General features: G+C 42.1%; 1 protein-coding gene across 1 annotated transcript in view; it reads left to right on the top strand.

Moving 5' to 3' along the window:
* mtcl2 (microtubule crosslinking factor 2) overlaps window positions 1–14,232 on the top strand; it is a 106,688-nt gene that overhangs the window by 60,703 nt on the left and 31,753 nt on the right. Inside the window, exons 5-8 of the mRNA XM_080030765.1 lie at window positions 6,607–6,669; window positions 10,864–11,031; window positions 12,652–12,799; window positions 13,144–13,732. Of these exons, the coding sequence (XP_079886891.1) occupies window positions 6,607–6,669; window positions 10,864–11,031; window positions 12,652–12,799; window positions 13,144–13,732 (968 nt within the window). The remainder of the gene's footprint in view (window positions 1–6,606; window positions 6,670–10,863; window positions 11,032–12,651; window positions 12,800–13,143; window positions 13,733–14,232) is intronic.

The following is a 14,232-nucleotide window of genomic DNA, read 5'->3' as shown; positions in this document are numbered from 1 at the left end:
ATACAGTTGTGTTTTTCCATGACTGCTAACTGACTTGATCTGTTTGCAATGCATTTGAAAATCAGATTCAATTGTGTGACCCATTTTAGATTCATGCAGTTGTTTCTCTTTTATAATTAGATTATTTTTTCCCATCCGCCATTGTTTTTCATCAGTGTCTATATGTCTGCTATGAACATTAATTGGCAGGCTCTGGAGTTGTGTCATCCGTGAACATCAAGTCTGCATAATCATGTTTTAATCAGCGGTACAATATTGCCCGCTCTGCACACAGCATAATGATACTTTAACAAAGATTTATGCAGACCTGATGTTCAATGCGATGGATTACACAACTCAAAAACAAATGTCTACGCAAAATGAATTTGTCATTGAAATGAATGGGATATATGCATAATAACTAACGGCTGTGTCTAACATTAAAGAATATAAGGCCTAATGTCTCTTTGCAGCTATGGTTAATGTGCTTTGTAGTTAAATGGACTATGGCATGTAAAACCACAGGTGTGTACTTCATGAACAACTGGAAGGCAAAGAGTCTTCAATTCAGCAAACAAAGAGGCTCTGTGTTTAAAGTGCTGACAGTGAATGGGCTGTTGTTTATTTCCTAATTCAGCACTAGCAGGGTGTTAGAATGTTTGCACAAAAAAAAAGTGTGTTAAAGTGTGAGAGACACTGTGGAGTGTGGAAACAGCGGGAGTGTGTAGTAATGAGCCCAGCACACTGAAAGGGGATTTAGGAAAAAAACGCACGGTGTTGCTTTTGGTCTTATCCGCGCTGCTCTGAGCTGCTTTTCTTTGACAGCAGACAACCGGAGAGAACTGCTTAATGCTGGGTTTTGCATCCCTGGAATTCGGTTAAAAAAAAAGCTGTTATCAAATGTGACTAAGAATAAATATGATGTCAGAATCTGTGCGAGAACTTTCAAGCGTCCATTTTTTATTCTAAAATGAACACAATTGGATTGTTTTTAATATGTAAGGATTTAAGCGGAATAATTATCCTTATCAATTATTTTCTTGCTCAGTGCTTCCATCCATCCTCATGGTACACACACTCACACACACACATTGGTTATGCAACCCATTGTGTGTTGCGCTGTGTGGACTCATTGTTCCCCTGTGTGTGTGTGTGTGTGTGTGTGTGTGTGTGTGTGTGTGTGTGTGTGTGTGTGTGTGTGTGTGTGTGTGTGTGTGTGTGTGTGTGTGTGTGTGTGTGTGTGTGTGTGTGTGTGTGTGTGTGTGCGCGCGCCGGTGATGATGTAGAGACAGGAGTGTCCTGTTCCTTCAGGCTGAGTCTGCTCCCTCGCCTGCTAGAGTGTGTGTGTGTGTGTGTGCGTGTGTGCTGGTGCGTGCTTGCGTGTGTGTTGCAGTGTGCACTTCAAATAAATCACTTTGTCTTTCCACAAACCCACAATCTCTTTTATGTGCACACACACACACACACAGTATTCTAGCAATCTGATCTCATATCTCAGGGAAAGGATTTGCTTTATGCTATTTTCTATTTGCGCATCCACATCTCTAGAAATAATATAAAAAACCTTGTGACTTGAAAAATGTAACATTGCAGTGTGAGTTTAGTTCTTATGTGCCACTAACAAGATGAGGCACAGGTCTGTAGAAATATGACACAACTTTTAATTTACTTTGGAGGCCATTTTCTTCTTAGCTTTCTCATATTAAATCTGTAGCCCAAAGTGTTGTGTGTCCATTTGACCAGACCTTGAAATGCTTGGTGGCATATTCAGAAGTTTATAAAAACCGAGGCGTTCTTCGGTTCACCTACTGGAAGCTTTCCAACCAGAAAATGAAAATGAAAATGTCATTGGGAAAATGTCACCTTGGTATGTTTTCCAATGTGGAATGTATCAAACAGTTGACTGTATGGGAGGTTTGCCCTATGACAAATAGTAAAGGAATAAACATGTTGGAAATAATTATACGTGATTATACGTGATAATTATACTGATAGCGGTATACTGTTGTGTGGGCCCAAGTTAAAAAGTATACGCCAACCAACACCTTTTAAAAGTCACAGACATCTAAATATGAGTATTCTTGTTGTTAATTTAAACAAAAATTGCACCTCAAAATTAGATGGTGACATACAAATGATTAATTTAAAATAATTTATGAGTATTTTTCATCATTTTCAACATCCCCCTTACTTCCAGTCCTTATGCTAAGCTAAAGCTAACCTCCCTAGATCCAGCTCCACACTCCATGCACAGACATAAAAGCGCTATCGACCCTCTTGTCTAACTCTTGGAAAGAAAGGGAATAAACGCCTTTCCCAAAGTGCCGACCAATTCCATTAACAGGCTTTTGGTGAGTGTGTGTGTTGGGGGGTGTAAATTGTAAAACGTCAGTCTGAAATTTCAGTCCCACAGCAGCCATTTGTCCTGTTCCAAGTGTCCAAAGTGCTTCCCCTAGACAAGGACAACACACATAAAATAATAAGTCAAGTAAATAACCCAGCCAGCAGCTTGTAAAAGGTAGAAATAAAAAGGGACAGTCCACCAGGGTCAGATGGCTACATAAACTCTTAAAATCCATTTGGACATAGCAGTGTCTCTGGAGGGGATTTCATGCCTGCTTGGTTTAGGTGTGTCTCTGTACAGTGAAAAGCAAATGTGATTTGTGCTGCTGCCCTCTCCCCTATTCTCAGAGAGCAATCTCATCAGTTCCCATGTTAACCTGTGTGACGGGCTGGAACCTGCATGACCGGGCTGTTAGAAAATCATTTCCATTTGGCAAAGCGTATCAGCGCACTGTATAAACTTGCGGTGCTTCCCCCGCAGTCTGTCAAACCAGACAGTGGTGCTAACATCTCCATCCCAAGCAGATTTGAATATGTTTTTGTGTCAGTCTATTGTTGCCTGTTTTGGATGACGATTACATCATTGCAAACTTTTTTTTTCTAAAAGTTAAAGGTGCACTATTTAACTTCGGGTGAGTCAGAGAAGTGAAAATGATCTTAGGTGTGAATAAACTATATAAACAAACCATTGTTTGGAGGGATTTCATGCCTGCTTGGTTGATGCACCGAATAAACTGAATAAACAAACGATTCTCAATGGGGAAAATGTTATCCCTCTGGAACACTGTGTGAACTTAGAAAGATACCTGAAAAGTTACTTGTTTACATAGTTTGTAATGTAGTCCATTCTTCCGGAATATTTTAGTTTTGATTTACGATGATAGATTAGTTCAATACTAAGATTTACATAGAGTAAATATGTCTTTGTAGACTAACTGCAGGCTCTGCAAATATAAACAAACCCCCCTCCCCTGAAACTGCATATTGCACCTTTAACATATGCCCTTTTATTTATACCAGGTTTTAACACTTGTTGGTCTATCTTGTCCTCATTTGCTCCTGGGCTCACATTCTAGTAGCCTTGGACAGGTCGTATCTTTTCCAGAGTTTCAACATAGTTTTGTGTCATTGCGCTTTTCACATTTCCCTGTACTTCTTGTCAACATTTCTTTCTTCTCTCCTCCTTTTCCATACTTTCCTAACTCCCCCCCCTGGGTGTTTCATCAGGCCTGTCAGTGGGTTTGCTAGCGCCTTTGCTCTGTAGTCCCAGTGCCACGGCTGGCTGACCGCAGATCAGATTGGATTGAAAGGAGGAGTGCTCACACTGCTGTGCTTCCTCATCCATGACTGTGGAATGACAACATCTCTCTCTCTCTGTCTCTCTCTTTCACTGTTCATTTTTTCTCACTCGGCTGCTATCGCTGTTCCATTCTTTCTCTGACCATCTTTTCCTTTTCTCTCTCTCTCTCTCTCTCTCTCTCTCTCTCTCTCTCTCTCTCTCTCTCTCTCTCTCTCTCTCTCTCTCTCTCTCTCTCTCTCTCTCTGTGCTGTAAGATGTTGCCCTCATTTGACCAGTCCAGTCAAGCAAAGGAGTGCTTGGCTTGCATTTATGGCTTTAAAAAAATCCTTTACCTCTGCATTTGTCCTACTTTTGCAACTCTTTTCAAGCCCATCCATCTCCCCTTCCACTAGCCCCATACACTGTGTAGAGTAAAACAGTGTGATCACTGTGATGTATAGCAGGGTTACCCAATAAAACCTTTGCTGCTGCTGGAAAAGCAGAGGACATGGCTAGAAGCTGCAAAATATGTCATCAGATAACATGGGCCTCAACCTGTTATCTTATCTACTGTGTAACCGTAGACTGCGGGCTCTGAAACATGAGAACCAGGCTCTGTGTGTGTGTGTGTGTGTGTGTGTGTGTGTGTGCGTATGCCTGTGCCTGTGTGTGCCTGTGCCTGGGTGTGTGTGCGTGCAGGGATTGGTGATTCATTTGAGCAAATGTATTAATGTCTCGGTTTATATAAGTGACAGGTTCTGTTTAGTCATGTTGTGCTTTATATTGCGCCACAAATGGAGGGCACTATCCTCCACTGTAGGGTGTTAGTTTAAAGGATAAGTAAGTGAGTTGGTGCTTTTAGCTAACTTCCTGTCAGTGACTGCAGTTAGCAGTCCCCTCCATCGTCCCCATGTCACCCCCACATGAACGTACAGCCATCTTCGTCAGATAGTGCCGCGATGAAGAGCAGTGAGTCTTCGTTCACGGGCACAGAGACCCGCCTTCTTCAGTTATGAACTGCGCATACTGTTTAGGTGATTGATGTATAAATACAGAGTGATTTAACACATATATAAACGAAAAAAATGTCACTTACTTCTCCTTTAAGCTGCCCTTTTTATTGCATGACATAGTTCCTGTGGTTTTACTCTCTGTATCATCAAATGAAGGGTTGTGCTGGTTGGGGTTGCACTAACTGCCTGTCAAAGCCTCAAGTACACTTTTCTGTTTGTCATACAGAAAAGAGACCGCAGCTTGCTTGACTCTAACCTGCACGTTGCTATGCAAATTTCAGCCCATTAAAAGGATCTATTCTGTCCCAGCCTGAGGCCATGGTGGTTTGCCAGTTTGGCCGTTTAACTGGCAGTTCAGGCAGCTGCTTGTCTGCTGATACAACTTGTAATTGGAGGAAACTTTGTAAAAAATGTCATGCTGATGATTATTAGGTTAGCTCAGTGTCTGACACACTGACTCAGCATGTTGTGGTCTATGCCGTTCAGGTTTGTAATAGTCAGTTTATGCTTCTGTTTGGTATTTTTACAGCTCGTAATGTTACATTGTGGGCACGTCAGCAGAGGTTGAGACAGCTGAGTGACAGTACTGAAATCTCTTTTTGACAGCTCTGAACTAAGCAAAAAAAACTGAACGGGCCTATTTTGCAGAGTAAAGGCAAATAATATGTTAAAATAACTTTACTACTGGCTCAGGTTTCTCAGTGAGCCATGACAGTAGTTTCCATCCAAGTTCATTGTGATTGAATTACCTGAATTCAGAAAATATGCAAATAAAATGCAAATTCAAAAAGGAAGTCTTTACTTTTTGTTACAGGGAAAAAAGTTTGTGTTGTGGCAAATCGACTTATCCTCCTGGTGGTAGTTTAGGAACCAGTCATGCAAATGAAGCTGAATTATATTGAGAGTCTATAGATTCATTCCATCCATATTATTCCCATGGAAGCCCACTGAACCCTGCTCAGCTAAAAGCCTGATCCAGTAGCAGTGGACATGGGTTCAGCCTCCAGACTGGATCAATGGTTCCATCATGGGACAGGCTTATTGATCTGTTGGTTCCCAGGCCATTAACAGACAGTTTGCACCCGGATAAACTGATGGCACAGCAGGTTAGGAGGAAAGAGAGGGGGAGGGAGGGAGAGAGAGGGAGGGTTAGGAGAGAGATGGAAATAAAAGAAGAAAGGATTGAATTAGGGGAGAGAGGGAGAAAAAAGCACATCCCCTCCATGTGGGTGCTGCAATGCAACTCCACGTGGACTTGAGAGCATGTAGACAGTTCGTCAGTGCTGGAAGGTTAGGCCTACAACAGCACTTTGACATTTCACCTCAAACGTGGGGAATTGACATTTAAAAACAATAATCTTGCAGGAAGTATTATTTAATTATCAGTATCTGTCCTTTTTATATCTCACCTTCTTCCTCCTTCCATCCCTCTGTTTCTTTCTTTTGTTGTTGGTGGTTCATTGCAGAGAGAGTAGCTTGTTTCCATGGAAACGGACAGATCCAGATGAGCTAAACTCATTGCACTGCGCAGCTTCTTTCCTAACTCACTGTGTGTGTGTGTGTGTGTGTGTGTGTGTGTGTGTGTGTGTGTGTGTGTGTGTGTGTGTGTGTGTGTGTGTGTGTGTGTGTGTGTGTGTGTGTGTGTGTGTGTGTGTGTGTGTGTGTGTGTGTGTGTGTGTGTGTGTGTGTGTGTGTGTGTGTGTGTGTGTGTGTGTGTGTGTGTGTGTGTGTGTGTGTGTGTACCTTCACCTCACAGCTGTAGTGTTGATCATAATCACTATATGGGAATGACTATCAACATCAGCATTGGCATCTGAGGCTCATCAAGATAGACAGAGGAACTGTGTCATATGATACGCATACTAGAACAGTTTGAAATCTAATAATCCTCAAAGGAATAGCTTCACATGTCTGGGCCAAATGGCTAATTCTCTGTCTCAATGTGCTGTCACGTCTTTCCAATGACACGCTCTGTGTGTTTTTCTGTTTCAGAACTCCCAGAAGAAAAGAGCAGCACGACCCAACAACAAACCTGACAAGAAGCTTAGTCAACAGGTAAGTCACACACACACACACACACACACACACACATACACTGGTGTGTTTCACCCATAGATAGTATAATTAAGTTTCACCCCAGATGGTCAGAGAAATCAATAAGGGAAAACAAAGTGCAGTTTGGGCGGACAGGTAGAATGAGGAAGGCAGGGGAGAGATGAGTGAGTTTGAAAGAGAGGAAGATATTGTACAATAAATTGGATAAAAATTGCGTGCACTGTCTGGGATGCATTGAATCTACAGACATAAATACGCATATAGATTTGAAAAAATGTGGCTAATGAATCACACCATTATACTATCTTCTTTGTATTGCTGTGCCAGCATCGCCCACAGCAGCTGTCATCCCTCCAGAAGTGTAATTTCTTGCATTGTAGGTGACATGAGACTTCAGCACCACACTGTTATTTCCTCTCCCAGGATTCAACATTGAGTCAGGCGAAAGGAGGAGCACTGGTTACAAATGCTAAGAAGAAGAGTCATTAATAAAGATAAGATAAGATAAAAAAATGTATGATTGCACCAATCAATTCCTGCAAGGACGGCTACATCGCCACACGGAAATATATAGAAAATTATATATATAAAATGACAATATGAGTTGCCGTTTTGGTCAGTTTGGACAGTAATTTAAATGGAGCCGGCTTCAACATGTGAACATGATTGACATATACTCAGTAGCACACCTTCTGCCTTTGCAAGTGACGCTTCAGAGCAGAAAGTTAGTCTTCACTTTAATTGTAAGTAATCCAAACTGAAACCTCTGATCATTCATCCTAAATTCAGACTAGAAATATTAAGGTTAAGGCCACCAACAACAACTGGCATGTCGGCAATCATAAACGTTTGATCCTTTGAGTCCGTGTGTTGCCGCATCACAACTTGTGGTTGTGTGCGTGTGTGTGTGTGTGTGTGTTTACGTGTGTGTGTGTGTGTGTTTACATGTGTGTGTGTGTGTGTGTGTGTGTGTGTGTGTGTGTGTGTGTGCGTTTGTTTCCCTCCCTCATGACCTATTTCCTGTGAGGATCACACTCTATCTGTCCAAACAAGCCGTGGGCTGTTTGAAGCAGACGGATCAACAGTTTCCTGATGTCATCATGTCTCTCTCTCTCTCATCCGTGTCCCTCTCCTTGCCATCCATCTTGTCCTGCAGGTGTTTGTACTTAATCCCCCTACATATCCAATGTGTTTGATCCTGTTTGGATTACCGATACAGGCCTCAACATCACACTCTAAAACTCTGCCTCCTCTTCATTCGGCCTCTCTTCTTCGAAAGGGGAAATTTATTTTATTTTACTTTGATTCTGCCAAAGTCTCCCTGCTTTTCTATATGTTTCCAATTCTAACGCTTTCAGAGATAACTTTTTTCCCCGTCTGTGAAAATGCCACAACAGGGCTTTCGACGTGTACGAGCTCAGGTTTCGCGGAACAACATTTGCATAGAGATAAATATTTAAAAAAAAACTATGACATGTCAAAACAGAAGGTGTATTCTCTCTCTCTCTCTCTCTCTCTGTATGTCTGTCTGTCTCTCTCTCTCTCTCTGTCTGTCTCTCTCTCTATCTCTCTCTCTCTCTGTCTCTATCTCTATCTCTATCTCTCTCTCTCTCTCTCTCTCTCTCTCTCTGGCTGCTGGGCTACACGGCCCAGTCTTCCTCTCCAAGCCACATACCATAAATGGCTGTAAATTCGCTGCCTCTCGCCTCACTTCATGTGGTTTGGAAATGCTCCACAGGGCGTAAAGCAAACACAGCCACAGTGCTGCTCCTGAGGAATGGCTGCGCTGGGTCATCTCAGGTCAGCGCTAGATAAAAGGGAGTTTTGGGATGAGAGAGAGAGAGAGAGAGAGAGATATAAAAATAAATGAATATCATGTGTCCACAACAACAATAATCTAACTATGCTATGATACTGTAGTTGAATGTATAGGTTTTGTTTCTTGTGTGTACAATTCCTGAAAGAGAGGCAGGATTGCATCGCTGTCGTATTTAAAACTAAGTCAGCTGTTTTTTAGCCACTAGGGGCAAGGAAAAGGGCACAATAAGATGATACCACGCCCAGACATACTGTATTTAGTTTATTTATAAAAGTTGTTCAGCAAAACAAACAGTTGCCTTGTGGCACATCCAGCAGACATGGAGCAACACCTGACAAATACAAGTCCAACATTCGTTCACCCCTGCCCTAGAGTGAAACATCTATATTTGTAAATGCTCCACTGTGTTCACAAGTTAGTCTGCTTTTTGGTGTTTGGCACTAGTAGCGTCAATTGTACTATCTGCCAGGGTATTATTTTGCAGGAATAGGCCGCCTGCTGCTGCTGAAGAGAGCAGTTTGACCGAACTTAACAGTAAATGGGATGTAAAAGATACTAAAATACTCACAAGAGCAACAGAGCTGTCAATAGATTTGTGATTCAGACAGTATATGTGTTCCTCTGTCTCAGTTTAACTTTCTTTTCTTTTTTGCTAAAGCCTTCATGGGCTGGTTGCTAATGTTAGCTAACTAAAGATTGATTTTACATAACGGAGTCACTTTGCTGACTTGATGATTCTTATATGTTTGTGCTACTGTAGAACTACATCAGTTTTTACCATTATCCCATAACTTTTTTCCGGTGGCCACAATAGCTGTTATGCTCAAATGACAGTTTTGCTATAGCCTAAGGCCAAATCTTGATTATTGTCGGTGTAAAGTACCACAGTACCTATGATACAACTTCCTCTACTGCACATGGTGTAGTAGTAATGTGCTTGCTCAGTCATATGTAAACCACTGTTAGTGTGACAGCTCCGTGTGTTGTATGCGAGTGAGTGATTAAATATGCATTTTCAGATTCTAGACGACGTCTGGGGCAAAACCACTAATGTTTGCGTTTTTTTCTACAGTTTCTCTGTTTCCGCTGTGTGCTGTATTAGTTAAGGCCTCACAAGGAAAAACAGACACAGCATGACTCTTTCCTCTCCATTGGCTATAGCTGAAAGCTGCAAGTTAGTCAAATAGCTCTTTGTCATTATCTTGTAAGTTCAGGGGCGAGTTTTTAGATCCAACAAAGTGCCTGTACATCCCAGTTGAGCTGCAGCACTATTATGGCTTGTGTTCAGCTGGCACAAAGCACTCAGTTTAATGCATCTTAGAATTGCAAAGGGACGATGGCCAATCATGGACTATGCTGTATGAAAAATAATCCAATTTATAGAACATGCTTACATTTTAAAAAAACATCATGTATTTCACCCTGGACCTCTCATGCTGTCTAAAGGTCAGACTAAATGGATGTTATGGTGTAGATTCCATGTTGAGTGACTCCGTACATGATGAGATCTCATAGTCTTAGTGCGTGCCCTGCATACAGTAGCCGTTTGAATGTTTGTCTGTACAGTTCCCATGCATTTATCCATAGGTCTAAAGCTTTTACTTTCTGTGTGTGTTTCTGTATCTGTCCATCTCTACCCTTAACCCAATGTGGACTGATAGAACTGCCCTCCTTTCTTTGTGTGTCTCTTGTTTTAACCATGGAGTGAATGGTCAGATTTGACGCTACTCTCCGTCCAAATTAAAGGAAGAGTCGTGTGCGTCTTTATATCACAATGTCTCGCTCTTTAATATTTTTCCATCTTTATGGATATTGTTCAATCATTTGTTTTATTTATTTTGTTCATTTTAACATGCACTATCAAATGCATCTGATTTACACCATATTTAAATATGGTTTGTATTATTCATAAAAAAAAACATTACCATTGCCAAAACACACAACATCAGCATCATTCTTGTCTCTGTGTACCTCAAGTTTCTCTCTCTTTTCTCTTCACTCAAACAGTTCAGGCTAATGCATTCTTTCATCCTTGGTTAATCTTTATATTATGTTTAAGTGAATAAGTGAACCATCCACCAAAAGTCGGGGAAAAACAGCCCAAGAGGGTTCATTACTTACACAATAAAATTGACAGAATCCAAACTACAATGATTGGCCTTTAATATCTTCATGAATTACCAACATGCAAAAATCAAATATTAAAGTCGTTTTTCAATGAACTGTTTTATTTAATCACTAGTTGTTGGCCTTAAAATGGATGTGCACATTGATAACAGATGCCCGTCAGCTTCTGTGTGGTACACTGTGAAACATGTACTGTATCAATGTCACCTCATAGCTCTCTCTCCTCTCTCTGGCCCTTGTCTCTACAGGAGGACAGCTCAGACCTGAAGTGTCAGCTCCACTTTGCCAAAGAGGAGTCGGCTCTCATGTGTAAGAAGCTGACCAAGCTGGTGAAGGACAGCGACTCCATGAAGGAGGAGCTGGCCAAGTTCAGATCTCTTTATGGAGACGTCAACGCATCGCTCACTGTGGAGGAGGTGAGGGCAGCATGAGATGGACCCAAAGATCATTGGATGGATGGATGGATGGATGGATGGATGGATGGATGGATGGATGGATGGATGGATGGATGGATGGATAGATGGATGGATATTCTCATTTAAAACCATTGGTAACACTTTACAATAGGGGTACACTAATTTACTGTAAGTTAATGCTTACTAAATGCTATTAACGGTTAGGTAATGCTCATTAAGCATAAGTAACTTGCTTAATGCTTAGTTATTAATGGTTGGTTAATTATTGGTTAAGCATTAACTATGCTTTGTTAACTAATGCTTACTGCAGCTTTAACTAAGCATAACAGTTAGTTAATGCTTATCTAATGCATATTTAACATTAACTAAGCACTGATTAATGGTTAGTTATTGCTAACTTGATGCTTACTAAGCATGAACTAAGCATTAAGTAACAGTTAATTGATGTACCCTTAATGTAAAGTGTTACCAAACCATTCCATACATCAGCAAGACGCTTGTCAGATTTGTACTTTGTCTTCGATAGATATTGATAAATGATACAAATTAGTCCAGACAAATTGGTGGTTAGTGAACAAGGCCATGAAACAGAGGTCTGGCCAAGTTGGTAAGACTCTATGAAGATTCAATCACTAGAAGGATTAGGTTTTGGGTTAGTTTTTCAGAGCTGTGATCCAGCCCTCCGAAGTGTGTTTTAAACCCTGAGTTTCCATCCATTTCTCAGGCTAAAAAACCAGGCCGCTATTCTTTTATGGCGGTTTATAATGTATCCCTGCCCATTGTACCCATATAAAAAAACTAAATGCCTACAGAAACTTTACAGAGTTGCAATTGTATTGTTTTAGAAACAGCCAACACACTCAATGAACCTCATTAAATGAAAATAACTTCAGTAAGTAATGCTGAAAACTAAACACCACAACACAGGATGGAGTCAGCGTTCCTATTCAAGACGTTTCTTTTTTCATATGCACAACAACTATAGCAGCAGTCATTGGCAATGAAATTCATAGGCCTCGGGCTCCTCTCAATAACGCAATAGAAAAAAGAAAGTGAAGAAGGCAACACCTGTGACACAAATAAACACAGCAGTAGTGGTAAGTAGTAAGGACACAGTATAGGATTATTCGTTGTTTCAGTCTCTGGTTTCAATGATGAGCTTTAGAATATTCAGGATTTGTATAGTTGAACATATTCTTACTAATGACAATGTTATATGGTTTGGCCTATCCAAAGATAAATAAAAATTAATGATGATTCACGTGGAAACAGTTTTAAAGATCAACAGTGTGTATGAATCTGGGTGGCTGTGGCTAAGTGGGTAGGGTGGTCGACTGCACTCAACTATAGAGTCGGTGGTTCGATCCCCCGTCACCCCGCACCACATGTCGAAGTGTCCCTGAGCAAGACACTGATTCCTAAATTGCTTCCGATAGTTAGCCTGCTATCGGTGTATGAAAGTGTGTGTGAATGGTGGTGACGTGGGAATGGGAACAGGTCTCGCTTGAAAAAGAGTCTCCGGTCTCAATGGGATTTACCTGTATAAATAAAAGGTTACAATGAATAGGTCAGAGGTATGTGAGTAAATGGTTCTCCTCTACTCACGCCCCTACCCCCCAGGTTGCTGACTCGCCCCATACCCGTGAGGCAGAGATCAGGGTCCATCTGAAGCTGGTGGAGGAGGAGGCCAACCTGCTGAGTCGACGCATCGTGGAGCTGGAGGTGGAGAACAGGGGGCTGAGAGCTGAGATGGATGACATGAAGCAAGGTAAAGTCTCTGACCTCATCTCAACGGCCAATCAGCCAATCCTACAGTCCTGTAATTAATTTCTCACAGACATCAGCTCCTCGGAAACAATCTGTCAGGTAGCATTAGCTAATTGAAATTCTTATACAGCAAAAAGGGATGTTAAATTGGCTTGTTTTTTTTTTAATTAATGACCAGGGCATGTTGCGATTTTTTAGAAGAACTCTACCTCCACCTTTCTGGAAACTGAAAAAAACAAGGGCTTAGCTTAGCTTATTTCTTCAACTTACAGTTGAATTTCTTCCCCTCTTGCTTTCTCTACTGCTTGACCTTATATTGATTCTTTTGTCCCTTCCCCCTTCTAGATGGACCTCATGAACTTGGCGGTGGTGGAGGTTTCGGGCTGGGTCCTGGCCTGGGGGGAGGAGGAGGGTCCATGGTGCTGGGAGGAGGGGCCTCCTCTGAGAACGTGATGGAGCTCCAGAGACACCTGCAGTTTGTGGAGGAGGAGGCGGAGCTGCTGAGGAGGTCCCTGATGGAGCTGGAGGAGCAGAACAAGCTCCTGATGAACGAGATCAACCGCTACAAGTCCGACCTCCCGCCTACGCCCACCTCCACGGCCAATTCACTGACGTCGCTGGCGGACTGCGGCCTGCTCAACAACGACAACAGCAGCCCCGTGCACTCTGTCATACAGGAAGGGGCGGTGCTTATCAGTACGGACGCCCCTGCAGACGAGGAGGAGATCCGATTGGCCAGGCTTCAGATCGGAGAGCTGAGCGGCAAGGTGAAGAAGCTGCAGTACGAGAACCGAGTGCTTCTGTCCAACCTCCAACGCTGTGACCTGGCCTCCTACCACGCTCCTTCATCCTCCTCACCCTCCTCTTCCTCACTACGACTGGCTCTGGACACGGACGCAGAGGCAGGAGACTCAGCTGAGTGCCTGCCCAACAGGTAGGCAATAGTATTTTCGAGTTTTTCTGTGTCCCTGCCTATCAATATTTATGGGTGAAATTGCGATTCTTAAGTGTAGCCCTATAGTATTCCTACTGTCCCTCATGTAGCCAGTCCACAGTCTCATCAAGCTTAAACAGATGAGGAGAAAATCAAGCATAAACTATTGGGGAAATGATATCTAGTCGTGATTATTTTCAAAAGTCAAGCTTCAGTTCAATATTCTCTATTTCACTGTGTTAATGAATAGAAACTGTCTTCTTCAGCAAGTAAGAGCATCACGGCATTAGTTACCTCACAGGGCCTTGAGCCCTTTTTATGCAAATTAACTGTGACCAACAACTCTGAAATAGTAGCTTGTTTCTTCGACTGGGCTAGAGCATCACTTCTTTTACTGCACTTTTCTATGTACACGTGTCATATATCTGCCGGTGGGGCTTCTTCAAATCCTAATAAAGGCTTGTGGTGTTGCCTCGTGATGTGACGGCTGTTCCACGACA

This window comes from Ammodytes marinus (genome assembly GCF_949987685.1).
Source record: "Ammodytes marinus genome assembly, chromosome: 7".
Classification (NCBI taxonomy): domain Eukaryota; kingdom Metazoa; phylum Chordata; class Actinopteri; order Uranoscopiformes; family Ammodytidae; genus Ammodytes; species Ammodytes marinus.
This window is presented reverse-complemented; position numbering and strand designations above follow the sequence as displayed.